This window comes from Thermobia domestica, chromosome 10, assembly GCF_964235325.1.
Source record: "Thermobia domestica chromosome 10, izTheDome1.hap1.1, whole genome shotgun sequence".
Taxonomy (NCBI): Eukaryota; Metazoa; Arthropoda; class Insecta; order Zygentoma; family Lepismatidae; genus Thermobia; species Thermobia domestica.
Window position 1 is genome coordinate 4667445 of NC_137463.1, and position 21468 is coordinate 4688912.

A 21468-nucleotide genomic window follows, 5' to 3' on the forward strand; every position below is an offset into this window, starting at 1 on the left:
AAATCACAGATCACGCACTACTCATAGTGTCCAAAACATTTCGCTCCATTTAACTTAGTTTGTGTTTATATATATCTCTCTCTATATATGTATATATATATATATAAACTATTGGTTTACAAAAAAACATTCATCGACTATATTTCGATTGTAACTCTTCGCAGTTTATATCTGCACTCGCACACTGCGATGTTTATACCCATCTTGGGATTTCAAAAAAAATAATCACTTTCGCCAGAGGATGTTTCTCCTCTTAGATAGTCCATTCACAAATTTATTAATCGAATAATTTCAAGTTACTTATTTGTTCAACACAGGGACACGTCATGAGACCTTTCCTTTAGATCACTTTTGGATATATGTATACATGGTTCGGATTTAAAAAAAAAAATCTTCCACAGGTGTACGAAGTATGATGGTTCAAATTGAGGATAAAAAAAAACTGGTCAAGTCACAGGATACATATGAATGGTGAGAAGGATTCAAGGTGCACTTTCCACAATGGTTTTAGGTTAGTTGTTCAGGGATAATATTCGTTATGATGTGGGTTACGTTTAGACCTGCCGTTACTTTTCAATACATGCCATTACATAATTACATAAGTTGTCATTTACATTTATTCAGAAAAAAAGAAAAATTACTTGAGTGCACGGCGGTATTCTTGACAAAAACTACATTCTTAAATTCGTCGGAAACTCAGTGGTAAACTATAGCAACCAATACACGTTTTAGGGGGACAGACACGAGCGCTCTTACATATATTCATAATACATTTAATATCATACTTTTACTTTAAAATCATATTCACATACTACTTACATATACATTTCGACGTATTCATTTCTTTATATATATATATATATTATAAATGCGCACACATTTAAATTAATCACCCCAATAATAATATTTTTACAAGGTTGCAAACATTGTCCCAAAACAAATGACTTCCGACATTACATATGAAAAAGAAAATTGATTTTTACTTGATACCGCGCATCTATAAATTTTTCACTCTTATATAATCAATTCGTGTTTAAATCATGAAGAAAAAAAAACTTTGGAAGGCAGGCACGTAACACAGAGCATTCCTAAAGATATAACTAGATAACCTAAAATACAATTTCTGGGCCCAGGTCAACTACAAGGTAAACAAAAACCAAAACGGAAGGAAAGTGACCAATGGATTAAAAAATAACTTAAGAGGACGACGGTGACAGAACGTAATCGAAGTGTCGTCAACTACGAAGTCTTTGTTCATTTCGGCGATAGGTCAAAATGTGATGGAGGACCCAATCACTATCTACTCTATCCATGAATTGTGTCTTGCAATGTCTCAGCCGGTAATTTCAGATCAGAGTTGTACGTTAAATAAATCGTAAGTAACAAGTTCAAAATCTTGGGGGGGGGGGGGAAGGTTGGAAAAGTTAAAAAAAACTTGAAGAAATGAAGACAGAGAGAGAGATAGAGAAGAAGGAAGACGAAGAATAGGGGCGCCAAAGACTTAAGTGAGAAATAACTAACGCTACAAAGATGGAAGTCGAATTTCGCTCTCAACAAAATCCATAGCCAAAATATTCTTAACATGCCAAAAGGGGTTCGGCTTACCAAATAACTAGCCGATAAAACTGTCTGCGAAGATGAGACAAGTCTGTGTCCACGATGGGATTTTCGGAAAGACAAAGGCTTTAGGGAAATCCCACCACTCACCGTATCCGGTCAACACCCTTGCAGACCCCGAAATCCTCCGGAAGGTTAGAGACGGCGTTAATTTAGGATTTCAAAAGAGGAAAAAAAAAATCTTCCGACCTCTTGGAAACTAGAAGATTCCAGGATAGTAATGAAATTAGAGTAATAGCTAAGATATCCCTAATTAATGATTTGCCAAAATAAAAAAAATTAAATAAACTGAATTTCGGATCGGTGATTTCTATTGCCAAACTTCACCGATAGCTACCCTGCGCAGACACGCCACAGTCTGGGATGTCGTTAATTTCCCTCGTCTAATTAAACTAAGAAAAGAAATGAAAATACTTAAAGGGACTAGGGGTCGACATCCGGGTACGCGATAATAAATTTCAATAATTAATTGTTTTGATTCTGTAACCCTGTCAGAGCTGTCGCCTCCATGAACATTGTAAGCTAGCCCGAGTAGGTAACGTGAAGAAAAAAAAAAAAATCTCACGGAGCAGGATATTCTATTTTAAAACTGACCAGAAAATATAATTCACTACAGCCCTGTTGTATAACTACTATTGTCTTTTCATAATTTATTATTCAATATGTCTAGTCAGCGATTATATGATGCTACCCATTCTATCAGATGGTATTACTATGGTTGATTAATATTATAACACATAAAACTACAAAGTATTACCATAGTCCGACTATATATCGCCCTCCTGTCCGCGTGATATTATGGTGCAGGGGTCAGAACCTGAGATGTTTGTAGCTACACGTATCTATTCAATATCTATATGTCAACACACGGCGAAGTATTCACTGGGCTACTATATATTTAACTATATGGGTGTCCTATATTCTATATTCATTTACTACAATATTCATATACTTTATATTCATATTCACATTAATATTCATTTGCCACGACGCTATATTCTACAAACACCCTGTTTCCTCTATCTACGCCCAGCCTATATACGCATTTCATCCTAACACTTTAAAATCTATAATCACTACAAACATTTCCCATTCCGATCACCGCACGACAACCTCACTCGAACCCAAGACTCTCATCCCACACACAATACTATGTAATACTCGGTAGCTTTATTAAGAAGAAAGAAAAAAAAAATCCTACGTATGTTCACTGAAAATAGAATTATCTGCGATAATGTTTAATGTTTATAAAATTCTGCAGTAACAATGAACTTCTGCAGCCACGAAGAAAAATGAACATCTAATATAATTCCAAAGCGAAGAACTAGCATCATATCGCCCGACTTCTGTTAAAAATTTACGTATTGTTTATTTATTTAAATATTTCGATTTCTAGACTAGGCAGAATGTTGAAATTTTCAGAATATATTAATTTTGGGTCACTTGACCTAACTGTACATTCATATGGGCTGGGAATTATACCTTCTAGGTTTTATTTCGGAAAGAAAGGTCAATTTCATGAAAACTAAATCACTAAGTACCTCGACAGAAGAATGACGGTTAGTACTGACTTTCGACACTAGGAGGCTAGCGACGACATGATCAACCCTTGAACCACCGAATGTGACCTTGTACACGGAATTATTGTACTATATTACGTTCACTCTTAAATATTGTGTATGAGTTCACTTAATGACGGAATAATAAAAATTTTATTGCATAGTAAATACTACACCGTCCATGCTCAACCATCTCACACACTCTTTCATCACTTAACTACCACTACCACTGATACTAGAACATGTTTCTACATTACAAATATACACATACATGCCACATCCATACTACACACTACATTAATACATGTTATACTAATAAATATACACAAAAAGCACCCATATTTTACTATGTTAAATCGGCTCTATGAAAGGTAACGAAAGGAAAGAAATGAACAGGGCCAACTGGCCCTTATATTTATTAAATCACATTCTTTACTCGACCTGTTTAATCAATGCCCCGAGGGGACATATCGAAGTATTGGCTAACAATAGGACCCCTGCCCTGAAGGGGCAGGAACCCGGAAACAAACTACATGTTCAACTCATCCCGCTGGAAGCCGTACTCCCAATTTGGGAGTCAGATAGGAGCCCTGAGCGTTAACTTAAGCCATCATTATAATGTTACCAAGATTGCAAAATGCAAAATACCGCCATGTGAGTTAGTAAAAAAAAAAAAAATCACTATCTATATTAATAAATTACTGCACGGACAGGTCTTGACTGTAAATGATATTGGGAGGGGTGAAAAGGATAATCACTGAATTGAATTTCCTGAGTTTGGGAAAGGAGATTAAATGCACACACTATCCTGAATTCTGTCCATCACGATCGGCAGATGAAATCATGGCGTCAGTATCTTGCCCTTACTATTTCAGCCTTTTTTAGTCTAGTTTTCTCCTGAAAATTTAATAGTTTATGGCTCCTAAGACTTCCAGTGATATTTAGACGTTAATAAGGTCCAAATGTTACCTGAATTTTGACGTTTACCACTACAGGAATCAGTCCATTTACGAGCTAAAAAAAACTGATGTCTTCAATAACACTTCCCGGCATGGAATGGAAATAATTGCGCCCTAATATCATAGCGTGGGTTTATCAGCCAATCAAAACTAAGCATTTTGGCGGTGGGGCTTTGAAACGAATAAAATTTGGTAAAATCTGGATTAAACTAGATTTTAGAAGGACCTAGGTATCTAAAAGAGAGGTGAAGGGTGGTCCTGAAAATTCTGTCGAATTTTAGATTGGTTATTTAATCTGAAAGTTCCATCCAATAGTGGATCTATATTTTCGGATAGCACTGACACCGTAAGAATTGTAATAATCCATTTACACATCCATATACAAGACTTATAACTAATTTAAAATATAAATAAAGATATTGATTCCCAAAGCTATAATCCGTAATGAATTTTTTTTTTTTTTTTTTTTTTTTTTTTTTTTTTTTTTTTTTTTTTTACAGTTTTCCATGTTAATTTGAAATAGAATAATGAACAATATTACGAATTATATGAGCAGCCAGAAATTTTTTGTTAAACGTCAAGTACAGTCGGTGCAAAAAATTTCGGGCACCCTCCTATTAAAACATAATATCATTAGGCTGTAATGGCATATTACAAACAAACCATTTCCAACTGGCCAATGGATGACGTAGAAGCAAGTTTTTTTTTTTTCAATCTGAGAAAAGTAGAGAGAAACACACTTAGAAAAGAAGGGGGAGAGGATGAGGTAGGAAAGCAAGGGTTGGCAGTGTACTCACGAGTAGTATATCTGCAAACCATTGACTACGTTATCGAAGTTCTTGTTCGCCTGTCACCGCTGTCTTTTATCAACAACAAATTATCTACAGAGGTGGTTACAAGTCTAGGACAGGAACATGTTGTCTCAGCAATATAGTTAGTAGTTTCGGATATTCAAATATGAAATGAAATGAAACCTTTAAGTTTTACGTTCCACGCTTATGCCAGCTAGGCTAAAGGAGACAGTGATGAGAAATGAAGGAAATGGTGGAATGAAGAAAGTGGGAGGAAACGGGAGAACCATGAGAAAACCCACGCACACGGTGTTTTTCCACCACAAATTTCATTTGGCTTGAGCGGGGTCGAACCAGGGACTCCATGCACCAGAGGTGAATGCTCTACCACTGAGCCACAGCAGCCCTCTTTATGTTAACGAATTCAAACTCTAGGTAGCAGGACGCGTGAATATACCCAAGAAGTTAGCAGGTAGTTTGAAATTGCTGTGTTAACATGCAGGGGGAGGGAGGGGGAATGGTTGTTGTGTGTGGTTTCATGGCTAAGAAGATCACTCCCTCTCGAAGGGCTATCTACACATGTGTCTTTTCCGACATTAGTTATAGCCAAATAGTAAATAGCAGGCGACAAATTTTTCGTTGAGTTGAGTAGATTCAACGTTCCTTTCAGTAGCTAGGCTATATGAGACGTGGATCTATTAATTAACGTGAAATCGGAACCACGTTCCCGCCGGGAATCGAACCCGGGTCTCCTATGCCAAAGGCGCGTACGCTAACCGCTTAGCCACGAAGGAGCTCATGAATTTTTCGTGCCATGGTATTTCATCCCTACACGGGAGCGATACATCTCACATTGTCATTCACTAGGAGAAGCTGTCCAGTTGTCTGGCGAAGTAAACTGAGACGTGCATGGAATGGATGCCTCCTATAACGCCTTTTACAGTCCCTCATCCATCCTCCATGAATATTTCAGTGTTCCCGTTATGAAAACGAGCATTGCGCCGTCAATAGCCACGCACACTTGACGATTTTTGGGAAGTTCGCCACGAGGAAACACCTGATCAAACTGTGGTTCAAAGTTGTCTCCTTCAGTAGAAACTGAGAAAAAGAGTGACAACAAACAGATAGTATTTGCACATCGAGCACAACTGCGTGGTATCATCGAAGTGTTTCTTAAGCTGGTAAGGATCCCAAATTCCTTACCACAAATCTGAAACCACCATCTGTACAACGCTACGTAAGTTGACCAAATTCTTTTTGACCCTGTAAACAGATTTAAATATTAAAAAGACAATTCGGTCAGGATTAGTTTCACGTGACATGGAATTTCTTGTAACTGAAACTGTGCTATCAGATTTGTAGTTTGACGAAGAAAATATTCACGTAAGCACTGACCACAAGTCTAAATCTCAATTCGTCAACCATTAATCTTTTTAAATATTATTATTTTAATGACAACATCAAACTTTTTTAGTTGTTGATTTCAGGATAATAGTTGTCGAAATTTTGATTTCACTGAGTTACATGAATTCCGCTCTTAAATAGTTTTTCAGGAGGTTAGGATCAAGACAAGTCGGTTTCTTATTATATATATATATATAATGCAAATCAGACAAAATCTTCTGTCCATCCTCCTCCGGAAAATTATTTTTTTCCCCAAAGGTGCTTTTAAATGAACTTTGTCAAAGTAAAAATCAAGTAAAAATGCATTATTGCAGCTGAAGTCGGAAGATCATGTAAATTGATAATCAAAGTTCTTAGCTAGTCTTCAATAAGAATCACAGTTTAGTAGTTTCTTCCAATTCCTTAAACTTAGCCAAATTGCCTCCTTGATGTGAGATATTAATATTCTGTACAAAAAGAAGATGGGATCGAACCAAGGACCAGATGCACCAGAGATGAACGCTCTACCACTGAGCCACCGCAGCCCCGCAAAACACTTAAATCCAGCTACCCAGCCTTTTGAATGAAATTTCTGAAAACCCTATTTTACCCACAGTTGAGGATGAAAGGAGAATGTTTCTATAGAATTTTAACTTCCTCGCCTAAGTAATTGCGATAATGCAGTGAAGAACGACAGAATAGGTAACACCTCTTTTCAATCTTTTCTTTTTAAGTTTAGTGTCTCACGATTATGTTATGAGCCTAAGGAAGACGGTGACGATGATAATGAATTAAATGGCTGAATGAAGAAAGTGGAAGAATCCCGAGAAAACCCATGCTCATGTTGTCTGCCCACCACAAAGCCCACTTCGCGCCAGCTGGGAACGAACTAGAAATCCTGTGCACCAAAGGCGAGTGCTCTACTGCTGAACCACCGCGGTCCCTCCCATTCTGTCAAGGGTCGAAGTTTAGAAATTCCGTTCTTCCCAAACTCGACGGCTTAAAAAGAATATTTGTACAAAAATTCCAACTCAAATTTCCTACGCACAGCCAATTATTTCAAGAATTTGAGAAAAACTAGGAAAAATTCCATCCATGTTCTTCCTTACAGACAGTCACATTTTGTAAAATGTTATCTGTAAACTTTCTGACCAGATCATACTTTAAACTTGTATCTACGACTTTCCAATTCGTTTATATCGTCAATAATTGAAGTTATGATTTTAAATTGGATAATCTTTCTTACCTGTACGATATTATTTCTTTGAGATGATTTGTGAGAACTTTTCCTCCGATATCAATTCTTCTGATTCCTTGTCTGAGTTTTTTCCCTTTGATGTAAGGAACAATGTGAGTGAAACTATAGCCACAGTCTATCAACAGACAACACAATTCATTGGGAAATTCCTTTTTGTAGTGGTAACTACTCAGGTCTCCAGCTGCAAAGAAGAATACACAAAACATTAAAAATATTTTCATTGACATTTCATATTTTAATCAACTTAACAATACATGAAGCTCCCTGGCAAAGGGCTATGTTCGGCCAGATAGCTTTTAGCTGGGAAACTCATGTTTATTTCAGAGTTTCTCGACTGTGTACGTAATTCTTAATTAAAGTAGCTTCTCAATAGCTTCATGATGGAGCACAAGCGAGAAATAGTGCTCCAAAGACACGCTCAATAATTATTATTATCGGCTGCATAGAAGCACAAAAATTACATGAAGCATAATTCCTGCTGTCTCTATTGAAACAGCAGGTAAAGCTTTGATATTGCGTACCTAAGAAGTGTATACAGTGACTCTCTAAAGTATCCAATCTTAATTTTTTTCTGGAAAAAGTAACGATAGCAGGACACCAACACTACGCGCGGTGATGGGTTATCCATCAAGAACACAATCATGAGACGGCATTATCAACACACACTTCAGGGTCTGGTAGACAGTCGTTGTTTTGAATCGTGTACTTATTGAAATACATTTCAGTTACAGGGAACTATGTAAGGACAGTACGAAACCTACCGACACGATCAACCCAACACAAAACACTGGCTGTCCACCAAACTATGAAGTGGATGACAATCACACCATCCGATCCATATTAAAGATATTTTTTCAATTATAAAGTCCCACAATTATAGTCTGAGGCTAAGGGAGACAGTAGTGAATGAAATGGTAGAATGAAGACAGAATGAGGAAACAGAAGAACATCGAGAAAAAACACGCATAGGAAGTTTGTCCACCTCAAATCCCTCTTGGCACGAGCTGGGATCGAACCAAGGATCTTATGTACCTGAGATGGGAACTCTACCATTGAACCACCGCGAAGAGACAAACAGACTTATCACATTTAACCTGACAGTCAACCAATCATCATCATCATCATCACAGATATTTGTATTTTGCATTTTTGACAGGTCACTTGCTTCAACTGAGATGCTTTCATTCTCCACTGTCTTCAGCTAACTTCTTTGTTTTCACATATGATTTTTCCTGTTTTCTGTTTTCATACTGTCAACCAATCAATCAAGGAGCGAAAAAGACGAAGACAGGCCTTTTATCTATATAAGTAAAGCTTAATGTAACGATGTTTGGTATTTAACTTCTTCTAGACCGCTTCACCGATTTTGATTCGTGATGCACGAGTGTGACAGGAAAGATAATCAAAACGACCAACATTAATTCAATTCATATTTTTCGCAGTTGCTGAGATTAAAAGTGACACCTCCGATACCGCTTACGTCCAAGTTCAGGACTCATCGCCATGTCGCGATAACACGTTCAAAATTGATGTTTTATCTGTTGTTTTTATAAACCTATTCTCTCCGTGTCAAGACCGGGCATTTCAGCTAGCATATACATATCTTATTAGTTAGAAAAACGAAATACAAAAGTAACTGCTAAGCAGATGGTAAGATGGTTGAGGAAACAGGTGATGCTAATGTCCCAAATTTCAAGTCACCGGCTAACTTATTTCGTACGGGGCTTCGTGCCAGGGAGGCTTAGATTTAACTTTCTTTAGTAAGATACATATTACTTGTACAAGATTTAGCGAGCAAGCGGACTGATCCAAAACTAAAAAATATAAATTCGAAAAATTAATGTCATAACCACACTGTTATGTTTCAAGTAAAACCTCGATGCTCATTTTCAGGGTACAAAGGTATTTACTTGATACAAAAGAATGACCGTGTATGTGTGTCCGATTTTGACGTTTTACCTACCTTACGAAAAAAAAAAATCACCATCGGTTGCCCTCAATGTGAGCACCATATGTCTTGGAAATAACCCTACGCCGTAACTTCCATTGTAGGAGGCTCCGTTAAAGTACAAGAACGAGAATCTTGAGGCACTCCTCCTAGCAGGCTTTCCAGATGCCACGGACAGTACTGACACGACGAAATGCAAGTGCTCTTTTCAATACGCCAAACCCGCAAAAATCCGCGGGATTGCATCAGGTGACTTCACTGGTTTGTCGTGGAAGGGAATAACCTGGACCAGTGTCTGCCGTCATCTGTTGCAGAAATCTCTGTGTAGAACGGAATATATGTGATGAGGCCTTAGCTATATGCGCACGGACTTGACTTATTGCATTTCCATACAAACGAGGCAGATCTGCTGTATAAATTGGTGTGAGGACATGTTACTGATAAAATGCGGAGTTGATTCTGCAGCTTTTGCGCACCTGCCGAATCGTTAACACGCCTTCACAGCAGTATCCCGCAGTAATCAGAAATCCATTCGAGAAATCTGCTTTTCATTGACGGATGAAGTCAGGACGGGTTTCTGCGTCTCGTGGTGTGTACGTTACGGCTCGAATTTTGTCACAAACTGATAGATAAATCCATGCTTCATCGAGTGTGGCAATAATCTTTCACTTTCCTCCGGATAGATGGAGTTCGTAGAGAAGCTTGCAGTTGGTCTTTCTCCCCTCTGATGGGCTGCAGTAAGGATACGCCCAAGTTAAACACCATCAGGAGCTTTAATCTGCTATGTTTGTTCCGGTTCACTGTTGACTGTGCCACATTCAATCGTCCTGCCATCACACTGGTTTTCCTGCAGAGCCATTCGGCACAACTTCCGAGCTACACGTGGAGTTAATGCAGTAAACGGTCGCTTTCTACTCCCCTTATTGAGTGGACAAAGTGTTGAAACGTCGTGGTGTTTATATCGATTAATATGTTTTTGATGGTCGTTGTTCCCCAATGCATATTCACTTTCCCTGCACTGTTTTCGACTCTGTGTTATGGAAAACTTGGGATAGAAAAATAGTAAGACGTAGTCTTCCCAATGGGTTCACCTTGGGTGCTATTATGCACATAACACACACATGCAAACTTGGCGCGATACTAGAGTCCTTTTGGCTTTCTGCTGATGTTTATTTGGATTAGTCGCTTCTGTGAGCAGGGCAAATAGATCGGACACATAGAATTAACCTTCTGTAAAATGCAAATCACGACAAATGTAAAATTAAGCGAGAATAATATGGGACACACATGCTAACTTCTTCTTTCCTTTCTTCTTCTCTTTAAATACACCCTAAGATATGAAATAGTGATTTTAAACTTCATATTTAAATTTCCCAACATCTATATAAAACATCATAATGTAAGTGACGACTAAACATGTGACCAGAACTGGAAGCTGAACATTGTCAACACATTATTTTGCAATTAAATTACTTACCTCACAAGTAGAAATCGGGTTATTTTTTCAAAATATGAAAATCCAGTTTGGTTTCAAAATACATAATCTATTTCACCTTGACAAATGAGCGTGCTTCAGTCGAAATAAACGGGATTTATGAAGCCTTCACTACATTTATGAAACGCTTGTGAAGAAAGCAGTTTAAATATAAACAGGCGTTTACTATTATTTAAAAAGTAACTTCAATAGTTAGTTAATGATCGTAGGAAACCCATTCGAAATTCTAATCTAGCCCCTGTAAACTTCCGCACTTGTCAAATACTATTAATTTTTTTTACAGTAATTATACATCAGTAAAGAACAGCTTTACAATATTTATTCACCATCAATAATCATAAGCATCAATTCAATTATTTAATTATTTTCACAGATCTCTACAAACTCATTCTCTTTTTTCTTCTATCTTACTTTGTCATTAACCCGATCTCGTAGACACCATGTTAAATCTTCATCTTCAACAATGCCTTTGTTCCCAAATACGAGCTGCAACCTTAAACTAATGTCATAAACGAAACAACAAGAGAAAAGATGCACTTGTGATATCTTCATTACAATATATTTTTTTAAAATCAAAATCAAAATCAAAAGATCCAATATATTTTCATCAAAAATTTTCTTGTAAGTCTTATATCTGAAGAACTACATATAATGTTAGCCAAACGAAAACTATCACTTAACTTAGTATGATGTGCTCATTCCGTAGAAAATATGAAAACTTGATTTAGGGACCGTTTAAAAATTTTGTAACCCCTGATTCAAAAACTAATTATTGGCCAAGATCGCAATCTTTTTATACATTTTTGCGATCATTCACAAATTCTTGTTTTAACAAGAAATGAAGATATTCAAATTACATCTCTAATAAAATTAAACTATCTTTGTAGAATCAACGTTATATCTGTACTTAATAATTTTGATAACTCCATTACCACGTTCGGAAAGTGTGTAAGAACGGGGGAACGGGAAAGAAAATTTTATTTTCAATTAAAACATGTTCTCTACTAACTGAAATTGTAATAGTTCTTGGACATAACCAGGTATCTAGTGTTACAGGATGCGAAGTCAGGACCAGCAACTTTATTTACATCTAAACCAGTCAATCATACATTGACAGCTTAACAGGCTTCGTTGTTGGAGTTCATCGCCTGTTAGATGTCATTTATACCGACCATCGACATCGCCAGCTGATATTGTATTTTCATCTAGGAAATAACTAATTACCTTCTGTTTGATTTATTACAAGGAAGTCCTTGTATTTGTAAATAAAATGTAATAAACATTGGTAGCACTTTCTATTACCCTTTTCCCCTAAGTCTCACACGCGTTAGCTAAAATTTAGTTCTGTTTAGATCAGATGCTTTCTCAATAAGTTTGTTCTTACTGGGCTCTCATTGCCCTGCACCAACATCGTATCAATGCACGCTTCGTACATCTACCTGGGAACCATTGACACAACTAGGAAATAATATTGATGAATGAGTAAGTACTTTGACTCTGGGAAGTCATTCTTTTCCTATATTGAGTCTGTGTATCCCGACGACGTTTGCAGCTTCAGTAGGAAGTATAGCTGCTTGGTGCTGTGTTATCGGCAGGACGACATGTGTACTTCAGTTGTGTCAATTTGGGGTAATTGACTGTGCATGACTTTAAGTGAGTGACAACCTTCGCTTCCTGCATGACATCAGAGAGACAGTTGAAACAAATACACTTGAGAAAGCTTGATCGTGGTCATTTGGTCTTTTGGTTTTCGAACTCAACCACTTCGGGGAACACATAGACGTCACCGTGCCTTCGGTCCAGCATTTGATGGTTTGGTCGATTGTCAGATAAGTCGTCATGGAGATCTTCAAAACGCCTCTACCTACAAGTCTACGCCTATCATCATATACGAGTAGGAGAGAGAAGATTGGATCTACTTTGTATTAGGGTGAGACTATTCCAAATTAGTTGCAAATCCTTGCTCTACCATCTATTTTTTTTTAACGTTCTTATAGCTACCATTCGATATTATCAGAACCATGTGTTTCATTTCATACAAATTAGGTATTGTTATCCCGCACTTCTTAGGTGCCTCTCATTTCGATCACGACAGGCAAGTCCTTAATGCAACACTGGAAACACAAAGGAGGCTACTTACGGTAATTAACTAATTATGTTCTGGGAGAAAATAAAATCCGTAATCGTAATTACAAAAAGACGAGGCTGCTCATTGAATATCACTGAATATTCTAGTTTTAAAAATATGCAAACAAGAAAAAAAAATATATATATATAATAATATATTAATTATTCCTTATGATACAGACAAGAAATCGCTTTATTTACTATCTAACGAGCCTTTCCATCGCTGAAAATGTTGTATACTTTAAGTGAAAATACAGTCTATTTTAAAACAGTTTAACGTCTCATTTCAGCAATGAAGATATATGAGGCATATAAGTAGGGTTGCCAAGCATCTGGTATATTACGAGACAGTTCGGTTTTGACTTCCTTGTCCGGTATCCGGTACGACTTCAAAACCGGACGTTAAACATCAGGTAATTCTTCCTCTTACTAGTCCTATTCTTTGTTCTATTCAGATTACACTGAAGTGAGAAAGAAATCGATCATTTGTCGAAGAACGTAGTTAAAGCAGAGCTTATAATTCGCTTTGATATCGACCTGTCGTGCACGGAATTTGCTGAAGAGTTGAAGGTAAGAAAATAACTTATCAAAAATGCTAAAGGTCAACAAAAATACATTTTCAAGAGCGCAGCTAGCAGTGCTTCATCCTCAGCTACATCTTTCAATTAAATAATGCATCCAGATTCAGTAAAAGTATGTATGTATTATGAGACATTACCACCCCCAGCGAAGTTGGTAAGACTTACTTATTTTTCAAGTATATTTTGTGCATGCCGTAATTATATTGCCAATTATATTTACTTTTCTGTTTTAAATATGATGTATTATTGATCGTAGACTGCATGTGCCAAAGTTTAATAAATGCTTGAAAAGTAACTAAAGTTATTACATTAGAACTCCGAATCGTTCAATTTTATGTGAAGTAACCACTTCCAGGTTGTTCACATTGTTGACACCAGATGATGTCACAATCTTAAGAGTATACGTAATCCAGGAGGGTGTCCGGTATTTCCATTCTCAAAAGTTGACAACCTTACATATAAGCTTGGCGTAGGATCCAAACTACATGAGCTCTCAACAGGAATTGAATTTAGATCTTCTACACCAAAGGCGTGAACATTACCTATTTAGCCGAGTATCCTACAAGAAGTTGGAAAGTGTGCAAGGCAAGCAACAATCAAAATCATTTTCACAACTACTTACAATTCATTCTTTAGACCGTGATTACTTAAGGCTTCTTCAAGATTACATACCATTAATTCGTAATAATGACTGACACTCGTAATCTTCGAAGAAAATCTCGGTCATTGCTTCCTGAATGGAAGGGAAATTGAAATAGGGTTCTGTAACTATCATCGTAGTTTCTGAAAAATTAACATCAAAACATTCTTTGCCGAAGATATAGTCCCAGACGTTCTTCTCAACATCCCAATTAACTAGATAACCCTGCAATAAAAATAAATTTAAAAATTTCAGTTACGACTTCAGTAAAGTGTCAAGAAGAGAAAAACTGTAAAAGTTTAACGTTTCATGAAAAATTATAAAGAAATGAAATTATTCAAGATAATTAAACGGTATTGTAACAAAGTTACACTATTCTTGTATTCAATGTTGTATCTATAGCTAATAATTTCGACAAGTACTTATTGTTATCTTCTTTGAAGAGCTAAAGAGTGGATCAGTGGGGAAATTTTACATTTAATTTTAGGAACTAATTTCATTTCGGATAATATGTTTTCTTTGCGTACTATTACCTATCGTAGCTGTAATAATTGTTGGATATAATAAAGTTTATACAGGGTGTCTCAAAAGTCCCCTGACAGGATAACATTCATAAGTTCTAAACGGCACTGGGTCTAAATTTTAGGTCTTGTGCCATTTAGGACTAGTGCCACGAAATGATTTTTAGATCTTGTGCCGTTTTCATTCACCTGCTTTAGTTCTGAAATTCACCATCACCACACGAAATTCCGACAATGCAGTAACTAGTTGGCAATAATGTTACGAACGTAGCTAATTTCAACGGTAACAGCTATGTTTGTACTACTAAAATTATTATTATCATTATCTGTTCTGGAGTTGTACATGAATTACATTATATAACCTAATTAATTCTAAGAATTAATTATATAATTGATTAAGAAATTAGTTTTTTTTCAAATGGAGATACAAGAATACCACAACCAATTCTTAAAAAAAGAATTAAATAAAAAGGTTTAAAAAGCATATTTTACCACATTTTTCTGAAGTCAAGCAAGCACTCAGAATTGCAATATACGTATATATACTCTGTGGAGCGTATTTTATTAAGAGTAGAACAAAGCCTACTCTAACTTTGCAAAGGTAGGACAAAAGCCCACTAGATATTTCACAAGTGAACACTAAATACCGACTATATATATTAAGAACGCAGACAGTTATTATATTTCACAGTGTTTTGATAGAGTTTATATGTATAAGCCAGAAAAAAATCAACTAATAACGCTAAATTACTAATGTAATATGAAACGCAATACGTTTGAAGAAACCAATACATAGTCATTTAGGGGTGTAGCCTGCAAACTTTTCTAGGGAAGTAGGCTTTTTAACATATTAAAAGTAAACTAAAGGTATATTTCCAAATTACGAAAGCTTCATTAAGATAATAAATATATACATATAACACACGTACATAATACATATATTATTATTATTATTATTATTATTATATTTTCAGTTTCTTACCTTTTTGAAACCTGTGTCTTGGCAGTGCGTGAATTTAAAACTACAGCTTGTGAGAAATGTACGAATAAGTTAGTCAAAAGAAATCGGAAACTGTTCATGAAATTCAATGAGTTTGACAGTGTTTATCTTCTGTACTTTTATATAAAAGAGTTAAGATAAGTGATTCTGGGTATACTACTACAAGTAGAGTCGTTAAATTTTAATTTTAAAAATCATTTTCTTACGAAAGCAGGATATAAAAAATAATTTTTGGAAATACGTATCGTAAAAAGGGTGGAGTAATTTTTTTTTTTTTAAAAAAAAAAAGAGTAGCGTATCTAGCAAATCTCTGAAGCTAGTAAAATGAAACGTGACATATTTATGAACGTGACATATTTATAAAACAAACAAACAAAATAAACCCTGAAAATTCAACACACAAAAGGGATAGAACAAATGGTGCACTTTCTTTAGTGTTCGAATTCCCCATTACTTATTCAGAAAATATTTATAAAGTAAAGAACGATTTGCTTAAGCTGGATGCGTGAAACTCGGTATTTCAACTTTTAACTTAAAGTAATAAAATATATCTTTTAGCGTCTTGAAAATTAAAAATTTTAAAAGGGAAGGAGGGTCAATTTCTATAATATTAAAATTTCCCACTGCTTATGAGATTTGGACAGAAAACTCTTTTCCTTTAGGTCTGAGTTCGTCCAGTTAAACAAATGAGAGTACAAAGTGAATGATTAATTTGGCTCTTTTAATTATTTTAACATGTTGACGTAGTTTAATTTATTAAAAAGTGTTTCTTTCACATTCTATTATAAACATTATTAATTTGCTGTAATTATTAAACACAGACTAACCCTCACTTGCGGGGGTGGGGGCAAGTTTCTTTTGGGTTATAAGCTATCATTTTCCGTCCGTGACATAACAGTTGATTTTAACTTCACGTACAATCAAGGCTCAGGTCTCATAAATGAAATATATTATTATTATTATTATTATTATTATTATTATTATTATTATTAATAATAATAATAATAATAATAATAATAGTTAATTCCAACGGTCACAGCTATGTTAGTAATACTAAAACTGTTGTTAATAATGGTAACGAGTAAAGAGTAGTTAATTACAAGTATGACAACTATCTGCTACGGAGAGAGTTGAATATGATAAATATATGTGTAAAAATAATTTACTTCAAATCACCACAAAGAAGACAAAACTTATGACGTATATAACTAAAACACAACATTATGTTACTGATACGAGGTCAAATGGTGTGGGAACAGAAAAAACAGACATTATAGAAGATATGGGAATTACATTTGATAGATTATTAATATTTTGTCACCACACAAATGCTATTATGCAAGCAGCAAGAAAGAACAATAGGCTTTATTTATTTATTTATTATTTGAGAATGATAGAATATGTATTTATACAACTTACTTGTAAGAACTAAGCTAGAATCTGGTTCTGTAATATGAAATAGTGCATCTAAAATTTTGACTAAGAGATTGACAGTATTCTTGGCACGGACGCGATGGCAGCGCCACAAGGGATTTTTAGGTCTTATGTCGTTTAGTGCCGCGTCTCCCCTGACATAGGCTAACTATTATTATCAGAGTTACAATAAAATGTAAGAGGAGAAACGGTCTCCAAATATAATGTTTTCAATCTAAAGTGAAGATTTTTTTTTTTTAACCGGACAAGCTGTTTGGGCTGTACATTCTTTATGCGTCCAATATTAAATGAAACTGAAACGTTGCCATTTACCTGTATCCACAACATAAGTGAATGAAATTATTGTCTGTTATGCTAACGTGTCGGCCAGTCCCCTTTCAGGATACTCTTACAAAATTTGTCCACCTCCCGTCCTATCCTTCCCTCGCCCAGCCCCAGGTAAAAGGCAACAAAGGCAACGTTGCATTTTTGTTTAACATTGAGCGCATAAAGAGTGTAGAGCCCAAACGGCTCGCAAAAATCCCTTCACTTTAGATTTAAAACGTTATATTTGGAGACGGTTTTCCCTCTTACATTTTATTGTAATTCTAATAATAATAGTTACCATGTCAAGGAACTTTTGAGACACCCTGTATTAGAATTCTCCTTACTTTTGTGGTTTGTTTGATATATGTAATGTAACTCTCTTCATTCAATCGTATTTTCGTCTCTTTACGCTCCAAAGCTTCTGGTCTATTCTATATCTACATTTATCTATATATATTCTATAGCTACAAGTGTCAAATATAGAAAAGGCATTTATCTTAGAATTTATAGCCTTTCTTTCTCACAACAAACCTAATATTCAGTAAACCTCAATAAATGTACAATATCACACAAATATTCAGCAATTTGATTTACAAACAGGGCACAAGAAAATACGGTAACACTTCTCTCGATATGTTTATCATAAGAGTCAACATCTAACTGTCAAATTCAACACAGACGTACAAGATAAGTTTAATTGAAATTCAAATTCTGTGCTTACTAGGTAGAAATGAAATGGATGGAACTGATTTACTGGCACTAAAGAAACCTTCCTATAGGTTGTATTAGATCAAATATACCATGTTTTCTTTGACGACTAACCTTTTGAAATGGCAGTATATAAAACAACCCAGAAGCATCTCTACAGTCTTCAATTTGATCTCCTATGAAGGGTCTTCGTCTTTCGCTCTTAGCCTTCATAATGCAATTGGGGATTATCCTGAAAGGTAAGCATTTTATTAATATAATTAATATAATAAAATGTTAATCGTGGTATATTCTACTAGGTATATTTTATGTGCTTATTTAACTACTTTTTAAAAACGGTTACATTTCTGTGATGTCTTAATTGGAACCTTAGGACTATAGGCTCCTATCATCAGGCTAAGATTAAAAGGGGCTGATGAATAGCATAAAAAGTGAAATAAGATGAAAAATTGAACACTTAAAGTTTATATATATATATATATATATATATATATATATATATATATATATATATATATATATATATATATATATATATATATATATATATATACCGTGTGTTGTTTCTGCATGATACCGAGTGCGTGGTGCATTATCAACAAAAGTTATAGAAGTTGGAGGAAAGGATAACATTGCAACTGAATACATAAAATATACGAGGGGGTGCTGAAAAGTTCCTGGCTTTACCACAAAAAACCAGTGTGAGATATTCCCCATTGAGATCAATGCACTTTTGACAGCGTTGTTAAAATTTTCTAGCTCATGGAAAAAAAAAAAACTTGATTGTCCCTCAAATCAACTCTCAGCAGCCTGTGTGACGTCAGAAATGTCCTCAAAACAGTGACTCTTCAGGTGGTTTTTCAGGTTGGGAAATAGAAAACAGACAGAAGGGGCAAGATCTGGTGAGTAAGGTGGGTGGTGGACCAACTGGAGTCCAGCAACAATATAGGACTTGTGCACGAGTGCATTATCGTACATCATGATTCCTTTTGTGAGCTTTCCATGGCGTTTACTCTTAATTGTCTCTTTCAGCTGGTCTAGAAGATTCGCATACTCTCCGCTGATAGAGGCGCCATTTGGTAGGTAGTCTACTATTACAATGGCATGTTTGTCCTAGAAAACGGACGCCATCATTCTTTTTTTTTCCCGATTTCTGGATACGGAACTTTTAGGGGGCGGGTAAACCACTATGGCGCTATTACCTTGACTGTTCTTGGTTCCCCGATCATAAATATGGAGCCAGGTTTTTATCCTCTCTCACTAGTCTAGCCAAAAAGTAATTTGTCTTTTCAAAATGGGCTAAGGTGGCTTTGGATGCTTCGACACATTCCTTCTTTTGATCCGTACTCAAATGTTTCGGCATCCATTTCGGTGAAAGGTTGCGCATGTTTAGGTCTGTAGTAATAATACAACCAAGTCGCTCCCTGGAGATGTAAAGTATCTGGACAGCGTCGTATGTCTGCTGGTCTCTTGAAGTTGAGGGGTGTCTGCTGCGGGGATCATCTTCCACCGTGAAATGCCCATCTTAAAACGTAATACCCAAGTTTTTAGACAGCTCTGTGAAGGACATATCTCCCTAAGTATTTGGCACATCTCCATATGAATTTCCTTTGCAGATTTTCCCTTAAGCCATAAGAACTTCATAACGGACCTCAGCTCCAACGACGTGAACTTCCTCGTACCTCTTGCATCCCACCTTCTACCTGCGATGACAGAGTACAATTAGGATTCAATTGATTTTAACATAGTTACATATTAAAATATGAGGCTTTCATATGCTTACAATTTTATTTTTCTACTTCAAGTTAAAGAGAACAAAGGCAGGAAATTTTCAACCCCCTCGTATTTCTTACGCTACCTAAAAATTACAATTAATGAATCAATAAACATTAACATTCTTTGATTTATTCCATTCTATTGGCACTTAGTTCATAAATATAATAATGTTTTGTTACCTTATATTTGTGTGATTATTAAGTTTTCTAATATATTTAGGCCACTTCATTTATTTGCCCATCCTCCAGGTAAAATATACTTATAGTAAACATAAGCCATATATATATATAATTATAGTTTCCTCTTCTTTTCCCTATGTAGGTAATTTATATTTTAATTATGGAAAGTATGAATACAAGTTAAAGTATCTCTTATTGAATGGGATAGTCCATTTTGTTCACTGTTGCCAGGTACTATTTCTATGAATAATGCGTAAGACTGTATGTACAATCACCAAACTTCTTTTGTACTGTTAAGCTACGTATCTAACACTTCGACATTTCTTCAATATAGTTGTAATATGAAATAACTCAACATTTTGTAATGTCCCACGTGCATCTTATTATGGGATACTACAGCTGCACACAACATAGACGACAGCGACACTACGACAAGGGAACAGCAGCGCCACCACCTCACTCGGAGCGCCTATATAACCGACAGGATTTCAACGACAGCTATCAGTCTCGATTGGTCATCTCTCCTTTAGCTTGGTCTGGAACTTCAGGAGATAAAATAACCCAAAGCCTCTAGTTTGCTGCGGAGCTCTGTCGGGATTCCTAACCTCAGTCGGTTTGCTTCCTTCGTAGCTCTATGACGTAACTCTCTCCCTCTGCTTGCTTCGGAGCATTGGGGATTCCTAACTCACTCCACCTAGCTTGTTGCGGAGCTTTCTGGAGATCCTACCCTAGGCTGCTCGGGACTTTCTCTACTTTATATTAGAGAAGTTATATTATTGTAGTATTTCTGTAAAATAGTGTTTATAGATGATTTTACGAGTATAATAATAATAATAAAAAAAAACGGTAGTGGGAAAAGATTCCAGACTATAATTTGCTCTACAAGCAGAACTTGACAATATTAAATTCAAAAACTGTTGATGAAATTCAGATCAGAAGGAAAGAATTTAGGTCAGTTAGACACGAACCATACAATGATTCTTCTGAACTCTTTTTCAGTCACTTATTCTGCATTTTCAACAGGTAAATCACAAAAAAAAAAAAAAAAAAAAAAAAAAAAAAAAAAAAAAAAAAAAAAAATCCGTTTTACGTCCCACGCTGATGCCGCTTAGGCTAAAGGAGACGGTGATAATGAGGAATGAATGAAATGGTGGCATGAAGAAAGTGGGGGAAACGGGAGAAACCC

At 35.7% G+C, this 21468-nt stretch overlaps 1 protein-coding gene across 3 annotated transcripts in view; it reads right to left on the reverse strand.

Annotated features, from left to right (window-relative positions):
• Arp6 (Actin-related protein 6) overlaps positions 1-21468 on the reverse strand; it is a 46296-nt gene that overhangs the window by 20199 nt on the left and 4629 nt on the right. For all 3 annotated transcript variants that reach the window (XM_081727632.1, XM_081727630.1, XM_081727633.1), the window contains exons 2-4: positions 18442-18559; positions 14391-14583; positions 7556-7748 (exon numbers count right to left, since the gene is read on the reverse strand). In XM_081727632.1, the coding sequence (XP_081583758.1) occupies positions 7556-7748; positions 14391-14583; positions 18442-18559 (504 nt within the window). The remainder of the gene's footprint in view (positions 1-7555; positions 7749-14390; positions 14584-18441; positions 18560-21468) is intronic.